The sequence below is a fragment of the Gadus morhua genome, chromosome 10 (genome assembly GCF_902167405.1).
Source record: "Gadus morhua chromosome 10, gadMor3.0, whole genome shotgun sequence".
Classification (NCBI taxonomy): domain Eukaryota; kingdom Metazoa; phylum Chordata; class Actinopteri; order Gadiformes; family Gadidae; genus Gadus; species Gadus morhua.
The window spans coordinates 2,394,378-2,420,888 of record NC_044057.1 but is presented as its reverse complement, the minus strand read 5'-3'; the positions used below and the strand labels follow the sequence as shown (position 1 = coordinate 2,420,888).

The window sequence follows — 26,511 nt, the reverse complement described above, 5'->3', positions numbered from 1 at the left end:
CCTAAAATATTCCCGTTGGCCAAGTCCGACCTAAATGATTAGGCCGCTTGTTGTAGTCCAACTTCGGAAAACTGTAGTTCGACCCTAGAAACGCTGGAGGTCAGCAATACTCGCCGTCGCGCAATGACATTGGTTAGGAAAAGTGGATTCGAATTCATAAGCAGTGCTGTCTTTTCCAATGTTCGAAAGGGAAGCACCATTTGATCTCTCCTTGACCCGATGACGTTATCCACAAGGGTTAAGTAAAGGAGCCATAAAGGTCAGGAGATTTGACTATTCGTCGAGGCCCGAAGCATCTGGATCACACCATTCTGTCTGCGTGAACACAGGACACCGTGACGAGTCCCTGCGTCACGTACCAGACTGAGCGTCGAGCTCCGATTGGTACGTCGTGGAATGACGTCTAAAAATGAATCCCGCCTCTATCAGATGTGTTAACAGAATTCCTCCTCCGCAGACGGAACCACTTCCACAAGAGGTGGAATTGTACGTATATAAAGCTATCATCGTGCATTCAAATCATTTAGTACGGTATTGATTAAAGATAAAAGCATAAAAATATTTCTGTTTGAAAACAACATCAAACTGGACTGTTGTGGCCGCTTCTGGTTCATGTTTAGGACTGATCCATCTACCGTCCGCCCCTGGAAACGTGACGTAACACTTGAGTCACTCAGTACGATGGAAAAGAGACTGTCCGGTGAAACTATATTGACTGAATACTCGAACGGTTTCCCTTCAAGTAAATGATTCAGTCAACCGAAGCGACCAACCTTTGAAGAGTTGGTGGTCGTCAAACCCTGACTGTCTCTTCTGGACCCCCGAGCAGGAATGACCACCGCGCTGCTCCTCCTCAGCCGACAACTGGCCGCGCTGTGCGTCTCATCCCGTGGGCAACTTTCTGTCACGAGGGGGTTCTGTTCCTCGTCCCCGTCCAGCCCCGCGCCGGGACCCGGGCACACCACCGGAGCAGGAGGGGAAGCGGAAGCCGGCAGCCACGAGCCAAAGTGGAAGGCGGCTGGAGCATCACAAACTACGGCCAACACAGGACCAGGTAGGCTCCTGATGACACGGAGACGGTGGACCTACTCTGCGCCCTATACATCCCCAAAGTGGAAAGACGCATTGACATGGAGAAAATGACAAATCTAAGAAATAATTCGTATATTGTGTATATTTCGTTTTTAATAAATCCAATCGGAGCGAGAATGTAATTTCAATAGGCTGACTAGGCTGTTCGGATGAGAGCATCGTCTTCCAAGCCGCACGTGTTGGCCTCGAGCTGTCGTTCCATCCGGCAGGATGTTGTGTTCTGTGCTCATCGCATGGTGCTTTCTGGGCGGATGTTGCCCCCTGGCCAAAGGTTCAACAGGCCGGTTTCTTGTTGTAGCCTGCTCTCACACTGGCACAGGTTTGGTTGCTATTGTAGCTTGAGATGGTTTATTTTCCAAGGGACAGTGTTGCTGGTAAAACAATGAGTTCAGGAGGACGGTATATTAATAACCTGCTCAGGGAATCAGCAGAAGGTCATTAGGTGAAAGCTAAATCCATCCAGCGGGAAAGTTGGCGGTAATAAGTTGCTATAGATTTTACCTTCTCCTGCACACAACACGGCACTATCGTGTAATTGTTCCATTTGTATTTCCCTATAGCCCTACAGAGGGAGAACATTATAATGGAACTTCTTTTCTTGCACATGTTATGTAACGGGCCTTAAGAAGTGGCCCACGTTTCACTCTCTCACTCCTGTTCTCTCATGCGTGTGCATTATGCCACAATTTTCACTCAGTCTCTCCTTCTGTCTTTTCCCAGTTCTAATGGAATGAATGTGTGTGATTCGTTTTGAGGCTGATATGAATTGCACGATATAAAAGAAGAGGTAATGCCACAGGTGCTAACCCTTATTTTGAATGTTCATTATATTTCAAAACACAGAACCCCAAAGAATCAGTGAATGACAGTGGAAAAACTATTTTTTGAAGGCCTTTCTCAGGAACAAACACTGTCCCAAAACAAAAAATACATTTAGATTAAAGTAATTTTCTTATTTTTCTATTTCCGGCAGCCTTAAAATAAAAAGGTGGCATCTGCTTCTTTAGCTTAAATCCACACCCACCCAATCCCCCGGTCGGGTGGTCATGTGACTCATATTCTTCCAGGGCGCTCCTGTTCAGGATTCCTAATAAACGACCAGCTAACACAATTTGCCTTCTATTTAAACGCACACAGCCTCCCAATGACCTACGAATTAGGCTGTGAGTAGTCCGAAAATGCATCCTTCAACAGCAGTTGGTACACAAAAGTCGAAATAGTCGAACAAGTCGAAAAACACGGCTGGTATAATTCCAAAAACTCTGAATACTTCCCTAATCAAGGCTGGATTCTTATTACATTCATCTAACTAAATTAGAAGACGTTGGGTAAGCAATTGTGTGTCCCTTCCCCCCACTGAATAGGTCATCAGTTAAAGGCTGGATGTCTCGATATCACCGCATGCAGACGGTTCTTACTGTAAACGCACGGGTACACAACTTCACAAGTCAGTAGACCAGGCTGGTGATGAACATCTCAGCACATTTCTGCCTTGATTGCAACGGAACCAAGCGAACGGAGAGAGTAAAGCCCAGTTCAGACCAAAGATTCACCTTGCAACGACTTGCAACGAGACGGATTTAGAACGTCGCAGGGGCGGTGTGAACGGGTCGTTGCAAGGAGTCGCAAGGAGTTGTGAGTTGCAAGTCGTTGCAAGGCGAATCTTTGGTCTGAACTGGGCTTAAGAGACACGGATGTTAAGGCAGAGAGCCAAATAGAGATGTGAGCAGAGGAAGAAGCTGGGCCGTCATAAGAGATATTGGGCTGAGGAGGAGATATTAAGCTGAGGAGGAGAATTAGACTGAAGAGGACATTTGGCGTTGTGTTGAATTAAAGGTGAGCGGGCAAACGTGGCACAGTCCAAATAATTAGTAGTAACCTATCTAGATCTCATGGTGATGGTCTTGCTTTTTTATTAGTTTCATTCAGTTTTGCCCTACTTGACATTACGGCAGGATGCCAGAGGTTTGACAGCTTCTCAAAATTATAATGGAATATCATTTTTCATGGGACATGTAAACGTGTTTTGGGAGAGAGGAGAATTTTCCACAGTGACTGTCGCAGCGTGACAGGCGTGGGCTTCGGTCCACGTGCTCATTACATGTTGGTTGATAAGTAACCAATCGGAGGGTCAGTGGTCCTACTGAGATAGCGGCAGCAATATTATTCGGTCTTTATGACTTGGTGGTACATCAAGTGTTGATACCTCAACGCATGTACCGATATTGTGCACTTTACCTCATTAGACCACACGATTCTAAAGCTAATATCATAACCTCATTGGACCAAACGATATTAGAGCTAACATCATGCCCTCATTGGACTAAACAATTTTATAGCTAATATCATGACCTCAATGGACTAAACAATGTTATAGCTAACATCATGACCTCAATGGACTAAACAATGTTGTAGTTAACATCATGACCTCATTGGACCACACTTTGTAGCACCGGTTCCGACTGGTTTCTAGTGGTCAGGACAACAGCATATGGAGGTGTGGTTCTGATGAATCGGTCCCTGTAGGATTAGAACAAACAAATGTAACAGGATTTAATTGAAAGCTAGAGAGTCGACTTTTCTCTTTATATTTATTTAAATTAATATTCTGTATGTCATTGCGGGCCGGCAGGAATGTTTCTGCGGGCCGCCATTGGCCCGCGGGCCGCACCTTGAGGACCAATGCTCAGATACTAGCTGAAGGAGAGGCTTCTGGATGAGTCCAAGCTGTGAGCTCTGTTCTCTGTGTTCCCCGTTCACTGTACCGCATGACACACCCGCGTGCGCGCGCGTGTGTGTGTGTGTGTGTGTGTGTGTGTAGCCCCTCCCTGAACCCCCTCCCCTGTCTCTTCCACAGGACGTCCTATGGGCTCCAGCAGCAGCCGGCCCTTCAGCACCCTCGCCCAGCCGCTCGACGGGGGGCTTCACCCGGACCCCGAGGCCGACCCCGAGGCCGACCCCCAGGCGGACCCTGACCAGCTGCTCCGTCAGTGCGCGGAGGCCCTCCGGGGCCGGCCGGCCCGGCCCCGCCGTGAGCTGGTCTCCAGCCGCGCCCCAGGCAACTGCTGCCGCCACAGCGCCTCGCCCCGGGTCCGTGTGCTGCAGTGGAACGTCCTGGCCCAGGGTGAGAGGGCCGTCCGTCCGTCTGTCCGTCTGACTGTATGGATCCACTCTCCACTAGGGCGGCTCCATTATGGAAAAGATCATTGTCACGATTATTTTGGTCAATATTGAAATCACGATTATTCAAACGATTATTTTTGGAGTTTGAAAACATGACGTGTTTATTCAGCATGTCTCTCTCAAAAACAGTTTGTAACTGAGAATTTTGAGATTTCGCCTTAAAAAAAGTACACTAAATGGTCCAAAAGAAAATGTTCAAATCTAAAATAATGTACAGATATGTATCAAGCTGTTCTAAAAAAAATTATAATCGAAAAATATTATGTTAATTTTGTGATCGTTTGACGCTAAAATCTAAATGGAGATCGAATTTCGATTAATCGCCCAGCCCTACTCTTCACCTCTCCGTCCTCTCCATGAACTGTACTCCTCTCTTCTCCACTCCCTATCAATGACATATCTGATTCATCATCATCATCATCTGTAAAGTCATCGGAATACGCAGACACGACGGCGAAACAACAACGAGCAAAAAACCCTCCTTTAGTCCCTCTAAAGCGTCCCTTCTCTCCCCCCCCCCCCCCCCCCCCCCCCCCCCCCCCCGCAGCTCTCGGAGAGGGTAAGGACGGCTTTGTGCGCTGCCCGCCGGACGCCCTCGACTGGCGGGAGAGGAAGTACCTGATCCTGGAGGAGATCCTCACCCACCGGCCCGACGTGGTGTGCCTGCAGGAGGTCGACCACTACCACGACACCTTCCTGCCCGTCCTCGGCAGCCTGGGCTACCGCGGCAGCTTCCTGCCCAAGCCCCGCTCGCCCTGCCTGGACGTGGAGCCCAACAACGGGCCCGACGGCTGCGCCCTCTTCTACAGCCGCGAGCGCTTCTCCCCGACGGCCACCGACCACCTGCGTCTCTCGGCCATGATGCTGCCCACCAACCAGGTGGCCATTGTGCAGTCGCTGCGCTGCCGCGCCACGGGCCGGGGGCTGTGCGTGGCCGTCACCCACCTGAAGGCCCGCAGCGGCTGGGAGAGGATGCGGAGCGCGCAAGGAGCCGACCTGCTGCGCCGCCTGCGGGCCATCACGTCCCGGGCGGCGGCCTCCGAGGCGGACGGCGCGGCGGAGATCCCGCTGCTGGTGTGCGGGGACTTCAACGCCGAGCCCTCGGAGGATGTGTACCGGCGGTTCCTGGCGTCGTCGCTAGGGCTGGACTCGGCCTACAGGCTGCTGAGCGCCGACGGGCTGACGGAGCCCCCTTACACCACCTGGAAGATCCGCCCGTCTGGGGAGAGCCGGGGCACGCTGGACTACATCTGGTACAGCCGGGAGTCGCTCAGCGTGGAGACGCTGCTGGACATCCCCGGCGAGGAGCAGATCGGGCCCGACCGGCTGCCCTCCTACCACTACCCCTCGGACCACCTGTCGCTGCTCTGCGACGTCAGCTTCAGAGAGCTCCCTCACAGGCTGATGTGAGGCTGTGTGGGCGGGCTGCTCAGCGAGGGGAAGGAGGTTCCCTTGGCTAACCTCGTACCGTTATCCGTAGGAAAGAGTTTCACTTGGCTAACCTCGTAACGTTATGCTTAGGAAGGAGCTTCACTTGGCTTACCTCGTAACGTTATCCTTAGGAATGAGTTTCACTTCACTTACCTCGTAACGTTATCCTTAGGAATGAGTTTCCCTTGAACCGTAACGTTATCCTTAGAATGAGTTTCACGTAACTTACCTCGTAACGTTATCCTTAGGAATGAGTTTCACTTCAACCGTAACGTTATCCTTAGGAATGAGTTTCACTTCAACCGTAACGTTATTTTCATGAGTGGAAACGGTTCAACTGTGTATTTGAGAGGTTGGAATGCAAGTAATTGAGTGTTGACAAGACAGCGGGCCACAAATTATGGGATTTGTCCTTTTTTTGTTTGAAGAGGATACTTGACACTGGAAAGCGGTAACCAAGTTATTTATTTTCTTTTGACCAGCATCTATTTAATGATATTTAAAAAAATATTTTTCTACATAATGGTGTTATATTACCGTTGTTTAATTTATTGCTACTTTGTAAAAGTACAAGTTAATTAGGGAATTGTTGCTGTGACAAAATAAAGTAACTATATTGAAAACTTGTTTGTTATAAATTATATTGTATTTGATCATTTCAAATATGGTTCCCAGATTTGATTCCCCCCCTCCCCCTAAAAAATGTGCGCAACACTTGAGTGTACTTGTTAGTGTAATAGCATTGAACAGCCTGACACTAGTTTTATGGAACCCTGTTCCTAAATGTTGTTCCATAAGTATGTTCTGCGACAGGCTTACATTGCTTAGTACATGTGAACCAAGAGTACAATAAATCCATTGAGTTTTATTCACTTCTTTTTATAATACATATTTAAGTAAAATCTACATCAATACACTGATAGTACAAGAAAAAATAGTATATTATTCAAAAAGCGCACAATGTCTAAGTATTTATTCTTTAAGCAGACATCCTTTCACTCCCCTATGTATGGTAAAAAATGGACAACAGAAAGCAGAGGGGGGGGGGGGTGGTGGGGTTGCTTGAAAGAAAAGCAGAACAACATAGCAATTAGTGTCTGCTGCAATGACACATGCCAGGTGGGTATCAAAAAAAATATTTTTTTCGTTTTTATGTACAACAAAGTCTGCTTGGGCTTTTTCATATTTGTTTTAATTACAAAAGGCATTTGTACAATTAACAATCTAAGGCTGCCCATCCATGTTGGATGGGATGAGCTGTGAAGCGGACGTAGAAAGAGGGTCCCTTTTTTTTCCGGCTTTGTTGGGACTTTTGAAGCCCTTCCTGGATAATTAGGTTTCCAAATGAGATGGTAGAGCTGGGCCAATGGGAGGAGGCCCTGAACCCCACGTTGAGCCTGGGCCAATGGGAGGAGGCCCTGAGCCCCATGTTGAGCCTGGGCCAATGGGAGGAGGCCCTGGGCCCCACGTTGAGCCTGGGCCAATGGGAGGAGGCCCTGGGCCCCACGTTGAGCCTGGGCCAATGGGAGGAGGCCCTGAGCCCTACGTTGAGCCTGGGCCAATGGGAGGAGGCCCTGGGCCCCATGTTGAGCCTGGGCCAATGGGAGGAGGCCCTGGGCCCCATGTTGAGCCTGGGCCAATGGGACGAGGCCCTGGGCCCTGTTCTCAGCCTGGGCCAATGGGAGGAGTCCCTGGGCCCTGTTCTCAGCCTGGGGGAGACGTCCAGCGCTGTGCTGATATCTAGCAGTAGTCCAGAGTCATTTCTCTCTCGCCAAACCCTCCCCGGGCCCCTGGACGCCGGGGCCCCTGGACGCCGGGGCCCCTGGACGCCGGGGCCCCCGGGTCTTTGGCCTGGAGAGTGGGAGGATGGAGGGTGGTAGGGGGGGGGGAGAGGGGGAGGGGGTGGACTAGGAGTCCTTCGAGTCCTCTGTGGCAGGCGACGCCCCCGTTTCCTGGGGGCCCCTCGCCGCGGCGGGGTCAGTCTGAGGGGCCGGCGCCGGCCCCGCCGGTACGGAGACCGCCGCCACCGGAGCGGGAGACACGTGGACGGTCGCCGTGACGACTGCGGCGGCGGGTTGCGGCGGCGGCGCCACGCGCTGAACGGTGAGCTGCGGCAGCGCCTGCGCCAGGGCCGCCGGCTTGGCCAGGATGAGCTGGGGCCCCTGGCGGCCGGGGGCCAGCTGCAGGGTGGCGCCGGCGGCGGAGGGGGGGGGGGCCGCCGCCTTGGGGCCCACCTGCGTGGTGGTCAGGTGGGCCCCGGCGAGCGTCCGGGCCTGGAGGAACTGGGTGAGCTGGCCGGCCGAGTTGGCCTGCATCAGGCTGGCCAGCTGGTTGGCCGGGATGGTGATGATGGTGATCTTCTCGCCCGCCTTGGCGCCCGGCGCCGGCAGCACCGAGGGCATGGCCTGGATCACCAGCTTGGGCGGCGGGCCGCCGGACGAGCCCCCCAGGGTGAGGGCGCCGCCGGCCCCCGAGGTGGTGAAGATGGGGGAGGAGTTTAACGTGACCTGGCCCAGCGAGTTGGTCATCACCAGGGGCAGGGTGCGGATGGACCTGCCGGGGGGAAGCACACAAACACATGACCCCGTCGGTCGGAACAGGAAGGGAGGCCACATGCAGGGCACAACCCCCTTCTCCAGACGTAGAGAGAGAGAGACACTCTCTCTCTCTCTCCCTCTCCCTCTCCCTCTCTCCCTCTCTCCCTCTCTGGTGGGGGTACGCACCTGTTCCCGGCGTTGGCGGGGATGACGGTGACGTAGCTGTGCTGCGGCAGCCCCACGCCGCTCTGCTCCTGGGCCAGGTGGTGGACGGCCATCTGGTGCTCGTTGACCATCACGCCCTCGGCGTCCTCGGCCTCGTCGCCGTCCTCGTCCTCGATCACGCGGATGTTCTTGGGCATGTCCTTGAACTGGTAGGCCAGGCGCTGGCCCTCCACCTTGGCCAGGATGCCCCTCTGGTAGTAATACCTGACGGGGAGGACCACACAGGTGTTTCCATACGAGACAACAACAGCTCTGCGGAGCTTCGGCCTTTTGTTACTGGGACCACTCGGGTCTCCCATGTGGGTCCTTGAGTATAAAAGGGTCAGCACAACATTCACGCCAGGATAAGAATTGATTCTGGTATACAGGATAAACCCCAGTACCCCCCAACTACTGCGTGACACTATCGAATAACAAAAGAAACAAGGACAGCAAAGCTTGGACTGCACAATGAAGCAGAGCTCAATCAACAGAGACCGTAGTGAGCCTTGAGTCCAAACAGCACAACTAAATACCACCCCATTCGTCAGGATCATCACGTGATCGAATGTCTGGCCAATCCTAACCATTAGTCTGGGGCCTGCCCTATGTGCGTTGCAGCATGGTCGGTTAGATATACGTTATATATACACATCTGTACATATTACCTGAGTGCCCGCCCCATTGTTTCGTAGTTCATGTCGGGCTTGTTCTTGTGTTTCCCCCACAGCTTGGACACGGCCTTGGAGTCCACCAGCTTGAAGATGCCCTTTTCCCGCTGCATCCACTTGATGTACCTGGGACACGTGTTCTTGTCCTGCAACAGCTCCAGCAGGAACTCCCACAGGTAGGTGGTGTTTCCTGGAAGAGCATCAGACAACACTCATAAAGCTTGTTACACACCAATCAGACTGCCGATCGTCGCCAGAAGAGGCAATCGGACTGATCAGTCGGCTCCCGTCAAAAAGTGCAAAGAACACACCTGACCGACTAGCGACTTGAGTGTACGTTCTGCGATTGGGCGAGACATAATGTCTCCATAACAGCAGGCGGAAATGACGGACCATCTCCTTAAGCCAAAACACAGAGCACGCTGTCGTCAGTCATTGTCTGCAGAGAGTATTGAGTAGTCAAGAAGGATTGTTGTCATTACTCGCTGAAAAATCGAAACTAATACGATGGCTAGTAATAAGAATAATAAATATATAGCAATAAATAATATGACTATAATAAACTTTATCTGGTTGGTTTACCATTGTCACCTCACGTCTTCTCGATAACTGATACGCTAGTCAATATCTAGCACTCCACCGATCAGATTGGTCAGACTGAACGATTTGGGCATGGCCGATACAAAAGTGGGAATCGGCGGAACAAAAATAACACAGGCGACAGACTCGTGTCATCGATCTCCCCAGACTGTCCAAAGGCCGATAATCTGGTTTGTTTGTCTGCGCGTTATCATGCACTTCAAAAGGTGCGGTTAGATGTGAGCGCCATTTGCTTCCCTTGTCGACTGCGTCTGCCTCTGTACGCGACCACTACGATCGCACCCGGCCCATTTCTGACCTCAGGGCATCTATTCCAGAATGTGTTGGGGTGGATCCACCTCGTCTGTGGCTCACAACGCCTTATCGAAGCTGGTGTGTGAATGGCACACTTTTCAATGCGGGGCTCATTTGGGGAGGGGGCTCAACGTTTGCCCTCTGAACTCTAATAAACAACACAACCCTAGTGCTCTACAAGTATCTTGTGTCGAGTGAGGACGGGGTGCGGGCGGTCTCCTCCAGGAGGTTCTCAGCGCACCTTTACTCTCCCTCGGTCTCTTCTTGATCCCCAGCTCAAAGGAACCGTTGGAGGCCGGCTGGTGCGTCTTTGGTTTGCGTCCTCCTGCAGGTGCACATGTCAGTTCATCTTCCTTTACTCAGAGTGCAACAAAATAACCAAAAAGGAAACGTGTGATGGCTGAGGTAACATGAGGATGAATCTCCAGGACACCAGTTCATGTGTAGGGTGAACTGGCTACACATCAACTTGATGTGAGCACAGTTGATCAATACATTTAATTTTATGGCCAATTAATACAATATGCTGAAAGGGTACAGATAAACCTTAGGAAAAATACTGTTTTATAGAGAATCTCAAAACCGTGTCACTAAATGTGTGCGTTTAAGTTTTAGTAAGCCTAGATCACGGACGCGTTATCAAACTCCCTTTTTTGGGCAATACGTCCTTAACATTGGTTTGTGCCAAAACTTAGCCACAGAGAAGAAAGTCCATTCAACCAGTGAGATGATTGGCTGACTGGTTAACCAATGCAAGATGAGTGACTGGTATTCCAGATGTCTGTGAAGAGAGCCCAGTGAACATGGAGACTAGCGTGACTCACCGCCTCTCCTCTTCTTCACCGCTGGCTCACACTCTGAGGGAACAGGGAAGGAGTCTTCCTCCACCGGAGCGCACTCCGTGGATACCTCCACCACCGTCTCCATCATCACGTCCTCTGAGGAGCAACACACACGTCACATGATCACACAACCACCCTCTGCACGCCACAGTCCTGGGACCGGGCTGTGGGCGACGCTGAATGTGGAGGAGACGGGACTGACCCGAGTTGCGCTCCGGGTGGAGGCCGAGGCCGGGGGATTCCATGTGGAGCAGGGCCTCGGCCGCCTCGAACGTCTTGTCGAAACACACCATGTCGTGACCCGACATCTCCACTGGGAAAGCACAGAGAGGACGGAGAGATCATGTACCGCACAAAGCTTCAGAACCCTACCGCGCAGAGCTTTAGAACCCTTAAGATTAGACAGAGAGATTCACCAGCAGGGGGCGGCATAGCTCCAAAGAAAGTTGACCTATTGTGTTCCATTATGAAATCCACCCATTACATTGATTGAAATGGGCCTTTACTTCATATTTACTGTTTCTAAAACGTGTGTGGGCATAGTAACATTTCCCGGGTACAAAAGACACCATTCTACACATCAGCACAATAGAAACTTTGCATTAAAGATAGATTACGGTTTTTGCGAAACTGGGTGCTAAGAAATGACGATAAATCTGGGAGGATTTTGCTTTTTGATTTGCATAAAACTGTAATTGGCCCCTGATCAAAAGTGGTGCTCAGGGTGATGCTGATTATTTAGAGTCAAACACATCCTTAATAACTCCTCCTGAACACCTTCAGGACTCACCCGTCTCGACCACCTCCGTCACCACCTCCTGCTCATCGGCCACGTCCTGCATCAAGTACGTCTCTTCGCCGTACACCAGCACCTGGGCGGCGTAGCACTGCTCCACCTGGGCACTGGGCACCTCCTCCACGATCACTGCCGGGCACTCCTCCTCCTCCTCCTCCACCTCCTGGAACACCATGCCTCCATCGTCTCCCTCGACCACCACCTCCTCCTCCTCCCCCTCCTCCTCCTCCCCCTCCTCCTGTCCAGTCACCTCCTCGATCACCACCTCTTCCTCCTGCTGCACCACCTCCTCCTCCTCACAGGCATACTGGTCACCCTGCTCCCCCAACATCGGGAGGCACAGATCAATTTAGCCATGGAGCCTCACAGTGTCACTGTATGTTTGCATCCAAAAAATTATCTTAAACCAGCAAACGGGAAAGCAATTTAGAAGTGATTCCCAACAACTAGTATCGTTCAAATAAAGATCTTGTCATGCATACGTATGGACACGGCCACAGTCACAAAAAGTCTGAATCTGTTGCTGAGAAAACCGAGTTTAAGAGTTGTACAAATAGAAGAAGGTGTATACACACTGTACTGGGTTTTTTAACTTAAATAGTCCAAAGACTTGAAATGATGTAGAAAGAATCCAATGGACCCCGCCGTAATGGCAGCCCTGAGCTCGATGCCGAAACAGTGTTATTATCCCTATATATAGTCTTTGGTGTGAAGAGGGGCTCGGCCTACCTGCTGTGGGTCCTCCATCACGGTGACATATTCAACTATGTTCCCTCCGCTGTCTGACATCACAACAGAAGTCATCACTCATTCCTGCCAAAAACATCAAGGGTCAATAAGTGTGGGGCGATAGCAGAATGATGGCTTCTCCTATCTGTATTCATAAAAATACTAACATATATGGCTCGTTTCAAAAGGTACAAAAGGTGGGATAAAATTAGTCAAAATGCATAACAAACCTCTAGAAGCGCAAGCCAATGTGTGTAGTGCAGCGTTGTGTGTAGTGTTTGTGCCCTAGTTTACTGTAGTGTACATTAGTGTTGGAGCCTTAGTGTACCGTAGTGTACATTCGTGTTGGCACCTTGGTGTACTGTAGTTTATTGCAGTCTTGGAGCCTTAGTGTACTGAACGGTGCATTAGTGTTGCAGCCTTAGTGTACTGCAGTGTTGGAGCCTGATGCTGTGTTTACTTTATGAGGCGCTAGCTGAGAGGCTCAACTTCTTCAACTCAACTCATATCTGCATGATTATCTCAACGTATTACGGTAAGTTACACGCGACTAACACCATATTAAGGTTCAAATGACTTAATGAGAGCGTTAAACACTAAGTTTAAGTATCCAGGTTCCTCAACGGTAGCGCTCCTTAGCACAGTAGCTCCAGCTAACAAACAAGTAGCTTAGCTTCATAGAGATCGCTAACTCTTCCTTCGTGCTACATCTAATCAGCGTGCTACACTTGTCAACAACGGACAGATACTTCTTGTTCTTTATTCCCCCATACCTTTTGAGCTTCTTCAAGATAAACTGTTTCCTTCAGCCGCGTAGCGGGCCCTCCTGGAGCTAATGTTAGCTACCAGTCTCCTGGAGCTAATGTTAGCTAATAGAGTTAGCAGGGCCGAGCGCTTCCTTGTGTTGGAATAAACAAGTGATGTCAAGATGCAATCACTAAAAACTACATTGAAAATGTATCTTCAACAATGAATACATAAAATACCCAAAGAAAATCAAATTTTAGTTCCATCAATAGTATTTGGATTAATCCTTGTTTCGTTGCTTTCCGGCGCGCCAGCTCTGAGCCGTAGGACCTCCTGCCCTGGGATGACGCATGACGCGATGACGTCATGACGTAAGCTCTGAGCCGTAGGACCTCCTGCTGCCCGCTGGAATGACACATGACGTGATGACGCAACGAAGGGTTCCAGTAACAACAAACCCCCGCGCATGTACCTTTCTATTTAAAATGTGTTATTGAGCGAGCAAATGACCGAATACAATTTTATATAATTTTAATATGGCTTAACACTATGTAGCCCAAGAAGATTTGTATTCTTGTACAATAATTATTTGTACAATTGTTCTGTAAAAAAACATACCATTATATTCGTTTTACCTTTTTATTCACATTCACATTTAAACCTACACAAAAGCTTTCAGGATGATCACCTCTGTAAACCATAACAGAAGAAAAAATGTGCAGAATAGCCATTATTCAATATGCTCCTGTTCCTCATCTTCACGCTTCCTGATCTGTGTTTTTAAGTATAAGCAAACACAAGCAAATGGAGTAATCGGAAGGAAAAGATAGCTGAAAAAACATATTTGAAACAGACATTTTCAGATCAATACCATATTTAGTTAGCTGTCGAATGTAACATAGCAAGAACTCTACTCCTCAAGCACCTATTGCATTGTTTGACACTAAACACAAACACCTTATAAAGTCACTATTTCATAACATCATCTCCAATTCAAACATTAATTGGCTTACCAGCATCCAATTTACCTCTCTTAATAACCATAAACTGCATTGATTCCTTCCTCAAGACAATAACAAATATTTGCCAATAACAAGGTCTGCATGTATATCCTGGTCAACCCATGTCTACCCAAGTCTTCCATCGCTGTGTGTAGAAGTGCCTAATGTCAGTAATGTCCATCAACATTCAGAAACACGGGCACCTTCCCTTTACAGACCATTTCATTGAATATATGTACCACATCATAAAAGTGAATTAACTACTGGGATTTAAAAAAACAATCTTTAAAGAAAAACATGATTTTCGTTGAGGGACTATTTCTCCCATTTATCCCTTCTGTTGAGTATCACAAGTGGAGTGAAAGTACCAAGGCCCAAAACTGTTTATCCATTGTGTGAAACATGGAACGTTTTCCATGAGCACAGTAATGTAGGGCTTCAGTATTGGTTGGCATGCAGCTACATGAATAATTGTTAAAGTGCCGTGAGGTTAATAGTCATTTCGATGGCTCATTGTTGCACAATACATTTTGATAAAGTTGCTTGAGCAGTTTCTTTGAGTTTAAAAAAAAAAAAAACTTTATATTTTTATTGCAGACACTGTTATTGGAGGTAAGAACATAGGATTGAAAAAGGCACATCCTTTCGGTCATTCTGCACGGAGGGAGTCTTTGTTGATTAATTTACTGTTGGGGAGAAGAAATTGTTAAAAACCCACATAATAAACTTGGCAGTGACACCTTACATGCAATGTGATCCCAGTTAATGCTCCTGATTAAGAAGAGGAAAGCCACAGTACCTCTCGCAAGATCTACTGCATTTGCATCCTTAGAAGCACTCTCTCTTGGCTCTAAAAGACAATGTATAAAGTACACGTTTAGACGTTCCGCATTCATTACAAAGCAGTAACTACCAATGCCATGGATTAATCACGGATCAGCAATCATTTAAGTATTCCTGTGGTTAATGAATTCTCCAGGTACCTCAGAGGGAGCGTCGTCGTCTGGCGCCGGGATGAGTCTTCCAGTCGCCGGCCCCACACCGAGTACTTTGGGGTTTTTCTCGCTCTTGGGCGCTCCCTCCAGTACGACGACGATGTACTCCCTCTGGGGCTCGTCGGCCTGGGCCTGGGACACCGGACAAGACGCTTCTGGGGTACCGTCTTCCACTGAGGCCTCGGCCTCCCCTGACGCAGCTTCAGCAGCGATGACTTCTGAAGACGGTGCGGCCTCTTCCACTGGCGCAGCTTCAGCAGGCGCTGGGGCCTCCACTTCCACTGGGGCCTCCACTTCCACTGGCGCAGGGGCCTCAACTTCCACTAGGGCCTCAACTTCCACAGGCGCAGGGGCCTCCACTTCCACTGGGGCCTCGACTTCCACTGGGGCCTCCACTTCCACTGGCGCAGGGGCCTCAACTTCCACTGGCGCAGGGGCCACCACTTCCACTGGGGCCTCCACTTCCACTGGCGCCGGGGCCTCAACTTCCACTGGGGCCTCCACTTCCACTGGGGCCTCCACTTCCACTGGGGCCTCAACTTCCACTGGCACAGGGGCCTCCACTTCCACTGCCACTTCCACTTCCGCAGGGGCCTCCACTTCCACTGGGGCCTCCACTTCCACTGGGGCCGGGGCCTCTTCCACTGGCGCCGGGGCCTCCACTTCCACTGGCGCAGCTTTAACAGAGACAGGCTCTTCCACAGGTAGGGTTGCGTCGATTACCTCAGCCACCCTTAGTGCCTCAGTCGTAGAGGCAGCTGCCAGCACTGCAACACAAAAGCCAACCATTCAAAACATCACAGACCCTCGTCACAACGAATAAAGTGCTACGAGTTTACCATTGTAGATATGAAAGAAATGCATATATAGCTTAGTTAATACTGCTAATCTACTTGTTTTGGATTGATGGATGTAGAAACTTTAGACATTTTATAGCAGACAACCAAATATGCTCATAAATTAATGAAATAAAACATTGAGTCAATCATCCTTTGAAACTGAACATGAAAACAGCTATTGGAACACTTTCTATAATATGCAATACCTTGAAGATTTAAAGCACCAATGCACATATTGGTGCACACAGACCAAATTCAGACAAAAAGACTGGAGTAAATCCTTTTCATGTTGATAGAACTTTATTGTATGGCTTAATGAGTAACCTCCCATAGCCCACACCAATTTTAAGCCATTGAGTCTACACATGGTTGGAGTTTTGTTCGTTAGCTACTTCCCTGTGCATGATGACAGATCAACAGTTGGAAAAAGTCACACCACTAAATTAAAAGCTTGTACACAATCTCAGAGCAATCTTTTAGCTATAGTCACAGCCGCATGACTAAAGACAAATTTACACTCACTGATGTATGGCAAAGAAGCACAAAATTATAAATTAAAAATGTACAGTGTCTTTCAGGTCTCGCATAAAGAGAATCCCTATATTGAATAACTGGGTTTAAATAGAATACTAACGCATTTAAAATTAATTGTTCCACCTGCTGCCATTTAATCCATGTGAACATTGCCTCTGTACCAGTGGACAGGTTAAGCTTAAGAAGCTGATTAGGGTAATGGAACGCATAAATCAAAGTGGTATTACAGGGTAGCTGGATGAGGAAAGATTGATAAATGGTATCTGTGGATCTCACCAATAGTGGTTTTACAAGTTGATGAAAACATTGCATTTACCCACTTCCAATCAGCAGGGGTAAATTTGTGGCTTCCACATCAAGGCTCTCATACCCAACAGAAACACAGCACATGGTCACACTCCAGTCCCTCGCACGCTCGTCAGAGACGACGCATTGAACGAGAGAGCTGAAACATGGTCAAACCTGGAAGCTAGGACATTTGGCTCTACCCAAAAATAAATATCAGACATCTACAGTGGGGTCAATGAATGCATTTGGGATGGTTTAGTGTCTAGGAGGACTGAGGAGAAGGGGGGAGGGGCCGTTACACTGGCTGGGGGGGGGGGGGGGGGGGGGGGGGGTCTGAAAAGGCTTTGGGAGGTGGACAGCTGTGCCTCCGTGCTCCCTGTCACCCCCGGATCAGATCTTAGGAGGAATCTGCTTCCTCCACGAGGGGAGCAGCAGCCGTACCGTTGTTCTCCGTCTCGGCCGCCGCCGGCTCCGTCAGCGCCTGGGCCGCCTCCTCCACGGCTTCGGCCACCTGCGCCACCTCCTCTGCCACCGCCGCCACCTCCTGTGCGGCCTCGACCACCGCCTCTGCGGCCTCGACCACCACCTCGGCGGCCTCGACGACCACCTCGGCGACTTCGGCGACCACCTCGGCCACGGGAGCCTCCACCACAGCGTCTTCTCCAGGAGCCTCCTCCTCCACCACGTCTACAGGTGCCTCCACCTCCGCAGCAGCCTCAGCTTCTACCTCGACGGCTTCTACCTCGACGGCTTCTTCCTCGGCGACTTCTTCCTCGGCGACCACTTCCTCCTCCTCCTCCTCCTCACCTGAAACCAAGGAGACGGCAGAGGGGTTAGTCCTGGTTTGAGTGGAGGCGTTCGCATCTCTGGATAATAAAAAGAAAAAAGGGCCCAGCATGGATATAAAACATGCAATTACATGGCGACTTAAAGAGTCAAATCTTAGAATCACAAGCATTTGTAATTGAACAGAATCAATCTTAAAAACGGGAATATCTGACACTACCAAAGTGAAACACTGAAAACATTTACTGGCTTATCACATTGCTCCTCATTTTGTAACCACGGCGATCCCGTACATCTTGAGGAAGAGCCGTAAGCGCCCGTCACCGAGAGACCTTACCGGCGTTCCCCGTGCGGTGCTCGTCCCAACCGTAGGAGCCCAACACCGCTAGCGGGTCGGACTACAAAAAGGCGCATGCAAACCCAAAAGGAGGGAGAGAGGAGAACAGGACAATAGGGAGAAGGGTAGACATTACACTAAAGAAAGGCAGGTTAAAGTGAAGGAAGGGAGGCAGTGAGGCGGGCATATATTTAGTGTCTTACCATCATTACCATGCGGTCGGTTAATTGTAAACTAGTCAAACAAGTCAGAAGTGAGACGGACATCAAGACAACCCAAGTAGTTTACTTTGTGCAGATTTTAATCCCTCCCAAATACACTGGTTGTTACATTTCAGGCATTAGCAAACCTTTTAGCCATCCAAAGATAGTGCAAACAGTAATGACAGTTTTTGTTACGTAGCAAGTCCATTCCGCCTATTCCCAGAAGGTGGCTAATGAAAATGTTTGCGTGTGACGGATCGAATAGAGGAGGAGCAGCACCAAAAGTTCAAAGCAAGGCCACATCTCAGTGGGGAGACCCTTTTTTTGGTCACAGGAAGAGTGAAAAGAGCGATGAAAGGTTGTTCAGTCGCTGGTCCACAAAAAAGAAAAAATCAAAGAGCCAGTTCTAGGAGGGGAAGCCCAAGGGTCCAGGGGACCTTAGAGTTAGCATTAGGCTGGAAAGAGTAAAGAAAGAGAATTAGGGTTTACCAGTAAATTAGACTACACAATGTCATAGTTACTCCAAAAATCTAACAAAAAGGAAATATGGTTTCAAGACTCATTGAAAATGAGCAGCAGGTGAATCGCAAAGGGGATTTTCTTTTCTTTTTGACGGGAAGTAACACTTTGACAATAGCACACTACTCAAGAGTCCGTCTGTTATTCTCACTTGGTGCACAGGTTGGGAACATTTGTTTGCATTCAAATGTATTCATTTTGGTAATTCAAAAAGAATAGATGTCAAGGATAGAAGGGAAGGAGGGATGTGCCCAGGAACAGTACAAAGAATGGGTGCCTAGCGCCCTATTCGCACCAATTGAGGTCTTTGGAACACAAAGGTGAATTCAGGAAAGGCTGAGGAAAACAGGGTTCTCAACGTTCTGCCAGCCCAAATGCAACTATGGAACATTGTTTATCGTCAAGAATACCCAAGAGCCATTTGTTAATCTTTTTGTACAGATTTGTTTACATGATGCCTTTGCATGCATTTGCTCCAATTAAAGTCACTAGTTGACAAGTACAACAAGGTGGGAAAGGACCACCTGAATACAAAGATGGTGGCATGAATTTAAACAAATAATAAATTCATAAGTGCACCATTTGGTGATACAAACATTACCATAAACTCAGTGTGTGGGAGCACAAGTGGCAAAGAGCAAGAATAAAGGATTATTGTAGTGAAACCCACAGGAAAGATCAAACCCCATGCCACCTGTGATTAGTCAGGAGCGAGCCAGGCCATGCTTATGAATGACATCAGCAGAACTCACCTTGACCTGCAAGACAGAAGACAAATAAAATGCTCTCATTAGAAGAAGTAACGTGAACCAAGTTAATACCATGTTACAGTGGGAACCGTGACTTATTGTATGAACTGCCAAGTTGCCAGTATGAATTACCAAAATATATCAGGTACACTCAATATGCCTAACAGTCAAAAATTCGTAATGATAATGAAGATGTAATGGCATAACAATTAGGGATGGGTCAGATATTCAATTATTCGTTCCCGAGGGTCCAAATATTTAACATTTGGACCGTTAACATTTCTTCCCATTCAAATATCATGTTTCATACAAGCCATAACTTTCCTTTCGTTTCCCTGGTTACGCCTGAGGGTTTGACTAATACCTGGAACAATCATTACCCTCCCGTAAGGTTCTGAAACGTTGTTCACAACTCCAGTAAATAGGACAGACCATAGCTACGACTTGGCAATGGGAGGTATTCTAGTCCGCTCGGCTATGAGCCAGAGAGCTAACGTTATGCAATGTACATTTATAATTCGAAATTCATCCCAGCCTTTATACAACAGATACTCTAGGGTCTATAGCATATAATGCCTTTAAGATATCAAGTGATTTCTTGCCGATGATCCATGGCTGCCTTTGTGAATGTCAATGCACAAATCGAATAATCGATTATTCGTTCATACCACCCACCGATTATTCGACCATGACATTTTTTAGTTATTCACATCCCCAATAACAATCCGAAGTGATGCACTTACAGAAAAGGTAACGGAACAAATGCATGCTGAATACTTTGCTGCCTTGTGTGTTAAACACATGTTTTTTGCTGCCACCTTGTTAGATATCAGGTCACCTATGTGAATCGAACCTGTTGATGAATCACTAAGTAATCTTCATCTCATTGTTAAATGATGAAAGGCTGGACTCAATGTAGTGGGTGAGTACGATGTGCGAGTGCCTGAAGTGAAATCTGAAGGCAGTTTATGAGGTCGCAAAAAAAGAGCAGGGTTTCCCACAGCACAGTAAAGCTTAGGCTGCCTAAGCAACAGACACCTGCCGCCTTAACTACGACGTCCCAAAAATAAATAAATATGCAAGGGATAACGTATAGAACGCCGGTCATTATTGGGAAAAGAAAGTCCCAACCGGACACCAACGCGGAGTGGAGGTGTCTTGCTTCGCACTGAAGGGGCTTATTTTCGATAATGACCGGCGCTCTATACATTATTCCGCTTATTACACGGCTACTTGCCAAAACTAAAAAAATAACCTCACACGGTATGTTTTCTACAATTTATTTGTTACCAATCGTAGTGTTGATCATCAGATAAATAGTTTCCCAAAGACGTTAACTTCGCTTAGCAACCGAATATGCTGGGGTTGAGAAGTTATCGGACTACTTGCGGAGTGATACGAAAGACGTGAATCAGAGGCAAAAAATAAATCGACTTCCCTTGACAGCGGTCATTATCTGCCTAGCACCTATCAATTACCAAAAAATAATTGACCGCTGGAAGTCAGGGAAGGCCCATGCAAGTGAACGGAGAATTCTACAGCATTGAGAAGAGCCGTGTAATAAATACATATTTTGGTCAATATTAAACAAAAGTATTAATAATCTTGACGCATGAAATGCATGAAAATCCGCATAAATGTCATCGTCCCCCCCACGGGGTCAGACACTAACCCCCCCCCCCCCCCCCCCTCCAAAGGCTCCCCATTGACCTCAAAAGTGGAAGCTACTGCCCGTCTTAAGCAGCATTGCTTTAACAAGAAAACAAACCCTTTCCAAACATTTGAGGTTTAGTTACTGAAGCTTGTGCTGGCCAACAGGCAAAGGGAAATGTACTTACTCTTTGGTGGCCATGGTTTGGGCACCCAGTCCGTCTTAGGTCTAGCTTGGATCTGTTCCACACGGTCATTGTAGCGGGTATGGTCGGTCGACAGGGTGCTATACACCTGGTGAGAACCCACAACACAATTATTAACATCAAACTGGACAGAAGCATTCTTATGGCCGTCGCTCCTCTAAGTTCAGTGTCCCATTTGAAAGTTAGGAGCCACAAGGTTTCCTAAGCTAAACTAAGTATAAATTAGCTTGCAAAGTGGACATGAGGCTATTGCTGATCCACTGAACACCGTTACCTTGAATGAAACTAGATTCTTCTTGCATTATCCCAAATGTTTGCGACAATGTTCAACCAAGGACAAAACTCGACAAAAATATACAACAAAGGATTAGTCCTTTTGTGGAGAAATGTTACATACATCTTAATTATATTTTCGAAAGGTGAATGGAAAACGTGGTACTTACATACGCGAGGGAGCCTGCGAACGCGCCACCACATAGCAGAGCATAGACTATGTTCTCCCCAGAGCCCCCGGGCACAGTCGACATCTGCCGCCGCTGAACAACTACAAGAAATACACACAATTACAAAGATTTATCAATAAGGCCTTTATGTTTTCCATTACTGGATCCAACACTTTATTTCCAATTTCAGTGTGCCAATAATGATCCGTCGAGAAAATTGGCATGATCATTTACTATGTCAATACACCGTCAACATAAACAGCTGACATATAAAAGTGCTCATTTAACAGAATGACAAGTTGTCATCTAAATGTAATGTGACCAATCACATCATGACAAAGGCTAGCGCATCGATACGAAGACCATGAAGGACTCCCAGTGTTTCTCTTTTAGACAAAAAGGGCAGCTATAGTAGAGGCAGTAGAAAGTCGGCCAACAAGATACAGTGCCACAACACAACGAGCATTAGCTTGAGAAGGAGGAGGGGTGGGGGGGAGGTGAAGACTTAACCTGGCTTATGACCCCTCCCTTCCTGACTGGCTGCAGCAAGAGATTTAGTTGGCCAAAAATATGCACGCTGGCGTGTCAAATACAAGCCAGTATACCAAGCCTCCACAATGGATTTGGTAGAACCAGACTTTTTACATTGTTAGATATTTACTTGTTGCCTTGTATCTTCAGCTGCCATAGTTCAAGTGGAGGCTAATTTCTAAATAAATCTGGTATTTTCAGTACTATACTTCTGAACGGGTATTTCCACATAGCAGCTTTTACTGCAGAGGGCAACCGAAGTCCTGTTAATGCCCCCGTTATGCAGTCAACTCTGAAAACACAGTTCACACTTACGGTATAACTACAGAATTTACATTTTTTACATAAATATAAATAGATATTTAGTCTGGCGCTTCAACAATTGCATTAATCAATTGAGGTTAATTTCTTATTCAAGGGTGTACATCAAGAAACTGCTAAAGAAATGCTATTCTTTAGTTATGGAATGAATGACAGCTTTTTTATGACAGGGGAAAAAACTCGAACGCATTTCTCTCATCGATTGACAAGGGTCTAGGTTGGATAAGGGTTGATTGGTCCGTCTTAACGGGACTTCCTCATGACCCCGCCCCCCTCTCTCATTAAGCAGTCCACTAGTGGACAAAATGAAATAAAGTGGCAGGAGGTTCGTGCGAAGTACCATGTCATGTTGGAGACAATGAAGAGGTTTACGCTAGAACTTGAGCAAGGTTCTTCCAATCTTTATGTAGTTCCTGATAAGAGTAAAGTTAAGCTCATCCACTAGTATGGCGCGGGGTCATGTTGCTCTGGCCTCTGTTCTTCGTGAGAAATGTGCTATAGTAGACGCTCAAAACGCACAGCACAGAACAGGAATGCCTTCCTCTGACGCAGCCGTCCTTTACATCGAGACACCGTCACGCACCACGTGACGCAGCTCCCTCCATGGAGACGAAGGTCAAACTTAACGCATTTCTTTGTAAATGTAGAGTACTTTCCCAAATATGACACTAGGATGGGATGCAATGTTGGATGCACTTGATTCCATCCATAACGTTTAGGATGTTCGGGGGGTTCAGTCAATTAAAATAGCGATGCATCAATGCGACCCGCAGTGAAGAACCAGAAACCCAATGAAGATCACAAGAGGTCGTTTATAACGAGTTGGATGGCATTGCCTTCATACAGCCACGTCGTTTTTGTAAATGCCGTGCACACATTTCAAACAGCTAAACCAATAAGTCAGTAGAGATGTAATAAATCTGAATATTCATTATATTGGATATGGTAGGAATAGCCCTAGGACTCCATCTCGAATTAAATTGCAATATCCAGAAATAAAATTTGACCTTCAGGTGCCTTAATCTACGACCCGCTGCATCTCTCTGGTTTCATGTATGAACACATCTTGCATAATAGAACAAAATGTTCTAGCAGGCCTCTGGTGGATCGCGAATCCCAGCCGGTCGCCATGATGGAATAATGTACGGACCCTATGCGTCTCACGACCGGGGTCCAGCACATACCATACCCAATTCAACGTCTGGACGTCAGTCCTTACCGTCCTTTGGGCCCCTGAAGGCTGCCCTCCGCACCAATGGACCGCACCTCTGCCAGGCTGCTCTGCAGGAAAACATCGCTGCTTCAGGGATGCGGCTAGTACAGATGGGAGATGATGGTGTCTCGCAAAACGCGTAATGAATGACTGGGAGGACTGGAGCAGCGCTCACTATGGTCTGACCGCGTGTACTGGGACTCTTCGTCTGTCCTGCCGACTGTTGCGCAATATAGATGCGCACGCTACGATCCCGCCCCCTTTGACGTCACAGGCCATTTAAGTAAAGGTAATGATAACATGAGATATAACTACATGTTTACATTTAGGGCATTTAGCAGACGCTTTTATCCAAAGCGACTTATGTCAAGTACATTTGTTAGAAGAAAGAGAAACAATGATGCACTTACAGTTACCTAATCCCCTTATTCAATAGAGATAGGTAGAATAAGACAAAGATAGGTAGAATAGGACAAAGAGGTAGGATGAGTGTCAGAAGACATTTGCAAAATGCATATTCAAGGAAAAATAAAGAGAACCAAAACGATATGCATACTGCCAATAAACATACATTTTGTGTTGTTATTGTGTACATTGTTACTCAATAAAGGGGGGGGGGGGGGGGGACAGAAAGAATATCAATATAATTTCTCGGACACAAAGTTCAGAGCACCCAAAAAGTAATCTGAATAATTAATTATTGTTTTTTGTTGTTTATTCGGTCTTTATGGCTATTTAATCAATTAACTCTTCCTGACTTTGAAATTGGTTTGCTTAAAAAAATATTTCACAAAATAAAATATCATGAATGAAAAGAAAATCATTTACTTTTAAACAGGAAACATTTAGTAAAGAGTACATCGATTGTTATGGTTCAGTTTTGATTGAGCCACTATACTTTCCTTTTAGAGATAGGCTAGATAGATTTGGCTAAACATACATACAAGTCATTATCTCTTCAAAAGTTCTTTATTGATGATTGTGAACCAGATTTACATTTGGGTACATATTATAATAAATAATATCTAGTATATTTTTATGTTGTTTGTTTGACACCTAACAGGAGTACAAAGAATAATAATAACGTCAAAGTGTATGTGGAACAATTTATCAGAGTCTTGATTTGGAATGAGATACAAGGAGGTCCCGGGGGACAGCGGAACATCGTGCATCCTACATCCTACAGGACAGACTGCGGCCGCAAGGACAGAGCATCCTGTGGAGAAATGGGAGATTTTTTTTCTCTTAGATGAATCAATACAAAAAAACACTTGTGAAGTCGTTACAGTATCATGTAAATATGAACTGATTTAGGGCAACACTTACTTTATTCCAAGCCATTCCTAACTTTGTACTCATTCACATCAGTGCTGTGCTGCTTGAAGAGCTAAGAGGGACAACAAGTAGAGAGATGCTGTTAAACACATAACAGAAAACACCTGGACATCACATCATTCCAAGTTCACACCTGCTTTGTTCTACAGACACCTTGTGACAACAAAAAACCAACAGACTGTATTAAATAGGTATTAATAAAGGTTTACAACAGACTGTAATAAATAGGTACTAGTAAGGTTTACAACAGACTGTATAACGGATTAATACGTTTTACAACAGCCTGTATTAAATAGGTACCAGTAAGGTTTACAACAGATTGTATTAAATATTAATTCCTAAGGTTTACAACAGCCTGTATTAAATATGTATTAATAAGGATTACAGACTGCATGAGGTATAAATAAGGTAATATGAATAATGTAATATCAATACGGTAAAATGAATAAGGGTTAATACGTTTATATGAATAGGGGTTAATTCGGTAATATGGTAGGGGTTATTACGGTAATATGAATAAGGGTTATACGGTAACATGAATAAAGTTGATACGACATAAATAAGGGTTAATGAGTTAATATTAATAAGGTTTAGAAACTGTATGAGGTAAGACAGGAATATGAATAAGATTAATATGAATAAGGTTACCAGGCCCCAGAGGAGAGCAGCCGTCCCGAAGGAGAGTCCCACCCGCAGCCAGTTGGGATGGACCGTGTCTGGTTTGGAGGCTGTGAACATAGACCTTCTCCCGACTGCACCAACAAAGAATACTTTTGATTAATACATAATAACAATAAGATAATACATTATCCAATACATCTAGGAAATATATATGCTAGTATGAATCCATAATACAGACTTTGTGGTGGCTAACAGTGCTATGCTATTGCTAAGCAAAGGTCAAGCCTTACAATCAATGAGGGCATCTTACTAATTGTATCTAACTATAACCAGATGCCATTCTATTCAATAATGATCAAGTACTGCTAAAGGATAAACCTACCTTTACTGACAGTACGAGACAATAGGTTGCTGAGAGTCATGTTTGCTACAGGACGTCTGGATACTGCGATCGTAACAATCTGCGGTTGACTACAAATCCTGGCAGCCCTGGTCTGACGATAGAAGATCACAGATAGCATGATGACAAATAACGCAATATCTTAATTCGTTATTTGTTACTGAAATCTGCACCGTCTAGAGACTTCAGGACGAAAACACTATAATTTATTTACTCATGTTGAGCAAATAAAAGTTAATTAGGTGACGATGATATCGTCAACGACCTGCTCTAACGTTACTGAAACGTAACGTCGATCCCTTTGAATAAATATTCCCTGTACTTTTGCGGTTCTACATATTAATTCTTACAAACATCAGAAGCTCCGGTCCTGTTGGGTGTGTGTGTTCACTGTTTAACACACAGGGCCCTTTG

General features: G+C 46.8%; 3 protein-coding genes and 1 long non-coding RNA gene across 14 annotated transcripts; 1 reads left to right on the top strand and 3 right to left on the bottom strand.

Moving 5' to 3' along the window:
• The first annotated feature begins 413 nt into the window (after positions 1–413).
• On the top strand, positions 414–6,324 carry nocta (nocturnin a). Of its 3 annotated transcripts, XM_030368920.1 has the most exons (4): positions 414–486; positions 621–1,054; positions 3,950–4,216; positions 4,823–6,324. In XM_030368920.1, exons 2-4 carry the CDS (start codon positions 832–834, stop codon positions 5,683–5,685), a joined length of 1,353 nt encoding a protein of 450 aa, XP_030224780.1. In that variant the 5' UTR covers positions 414–486; positions 621–831; the 3' UTR covers positions 5,686–6,324. The 3 variants fall into 3 exon arrangements, with proteins under 3 accessions (XP_030224780.1, XP_030224779.1, XP_030224781.1); XM_030368919.1 differs by having other exon boundaries at positions 420–1,054; XM_030368921.1 differs by lacking the exons at positions 414–486; positions 621–1,054 and adding an exon at positions 1,082–1,372.
• A 240-nt stretch (positions 6,325–6,564) lies between these two features.
• On the bottom strand, positions 6,565–13,487 carry LOC115552640 (ETS-related transcription factor Elf-2). 2 transcript variants are annotated; one of them, XM_030368907.1, is made up of 9 exons: positions 13,153–13,487; positions 12,380–12,463; positions 11,645–11,975; positions 11,057–11,167; positions 10,837–10,950; positions 10,254–10,337; positions 9,116–9,308; positions 8,430–8,672; positions 6,565–8,259 (listed from the first exon to the last, which is right to left on the bottom strand). In XM_030368907.1, exons 2-9 carry the CDS (start codon positions 12,452–12,454, stop codon positions 7,614–7,616), a joined length of 1,797 nt encoding a protein of 598 aa, XP_030224767.1. In that variant the 5' UTR covers positions 12,455–12,463; positions 13,153–13,487; the 3' UTR covers positions 6,565–7,613. The 2 variants fall into 2 exon arrangements, with proteins under 2 accessions (XP_030224767.1, XP_030224768.1); XM_030368908.1 differs by having other exon boundaries at positions 11,645–11,966.
• A 264-nt stretch (positions 13,488–13,751) lies between these two features.
• mgarpa (mitochondria localized glutamic acid rich protein a) lies at positions 13,752–23,989 on the bottom strand. Of its 8 annotated transcripts, none has more exons than XM_030368913.1 (9): positions 23,748–23,989; positions 21,677–21,777; positions 21,216–21,321; positions 19,376–19,386; positions 17,225–17,588; positions 15,513–15,889; positions 15,111–15,476; positions 14,927–14,977; positions 13,752–14,813 (listed from the first exon to the last, which is right to left on the bottom strand). In XM_030368913.1, exons 1-8 carry the CDS (start codon positions 23,821–23,823, stop codon positions 14,939–14,941), a joined length of 1,440 nt encoding a protein of 479 aa, XP_030224773.1. In that variant the 5' UTR covers positions 23,824–23,989; the 3' UTR covers positions 13,752–14,813; positions 14,927–14,938. The 8 variants fall into 8 exon arrangements, with proteins under 8 accessions (XP_030224773.1, XP_030224777.1, XP_030224776.1 ...); XM_030368917.1 differs by having other exon boundaries at positions 15,561–15,889; XM_030368916.1 differs by having other exon boundaries at positions 15,111–15,656; positions 15,717–15,889.
• A 702-nt stretch (positions 23,990–24,691) lies between these two features.
• LOC115552646 (uncharacterized) lies at positions 24,692–26,502 on the bottom strand. The gene is made up of 5 exons (XR_003978349.1): positions 26,448–26,502; positions 26,080–26,191; positions 25,725–25,828; positions 25,068–25,128; positions 24,692–24,957 (listed from the first exon to the last, which is right to left on the bottom strand). It is a non-coding gene; the product is annotated as an uncharacterized LOC115552646 (long non-coding RNA).
• Positions 26,503–26,511: the final 9 nt, after the last annotated feature.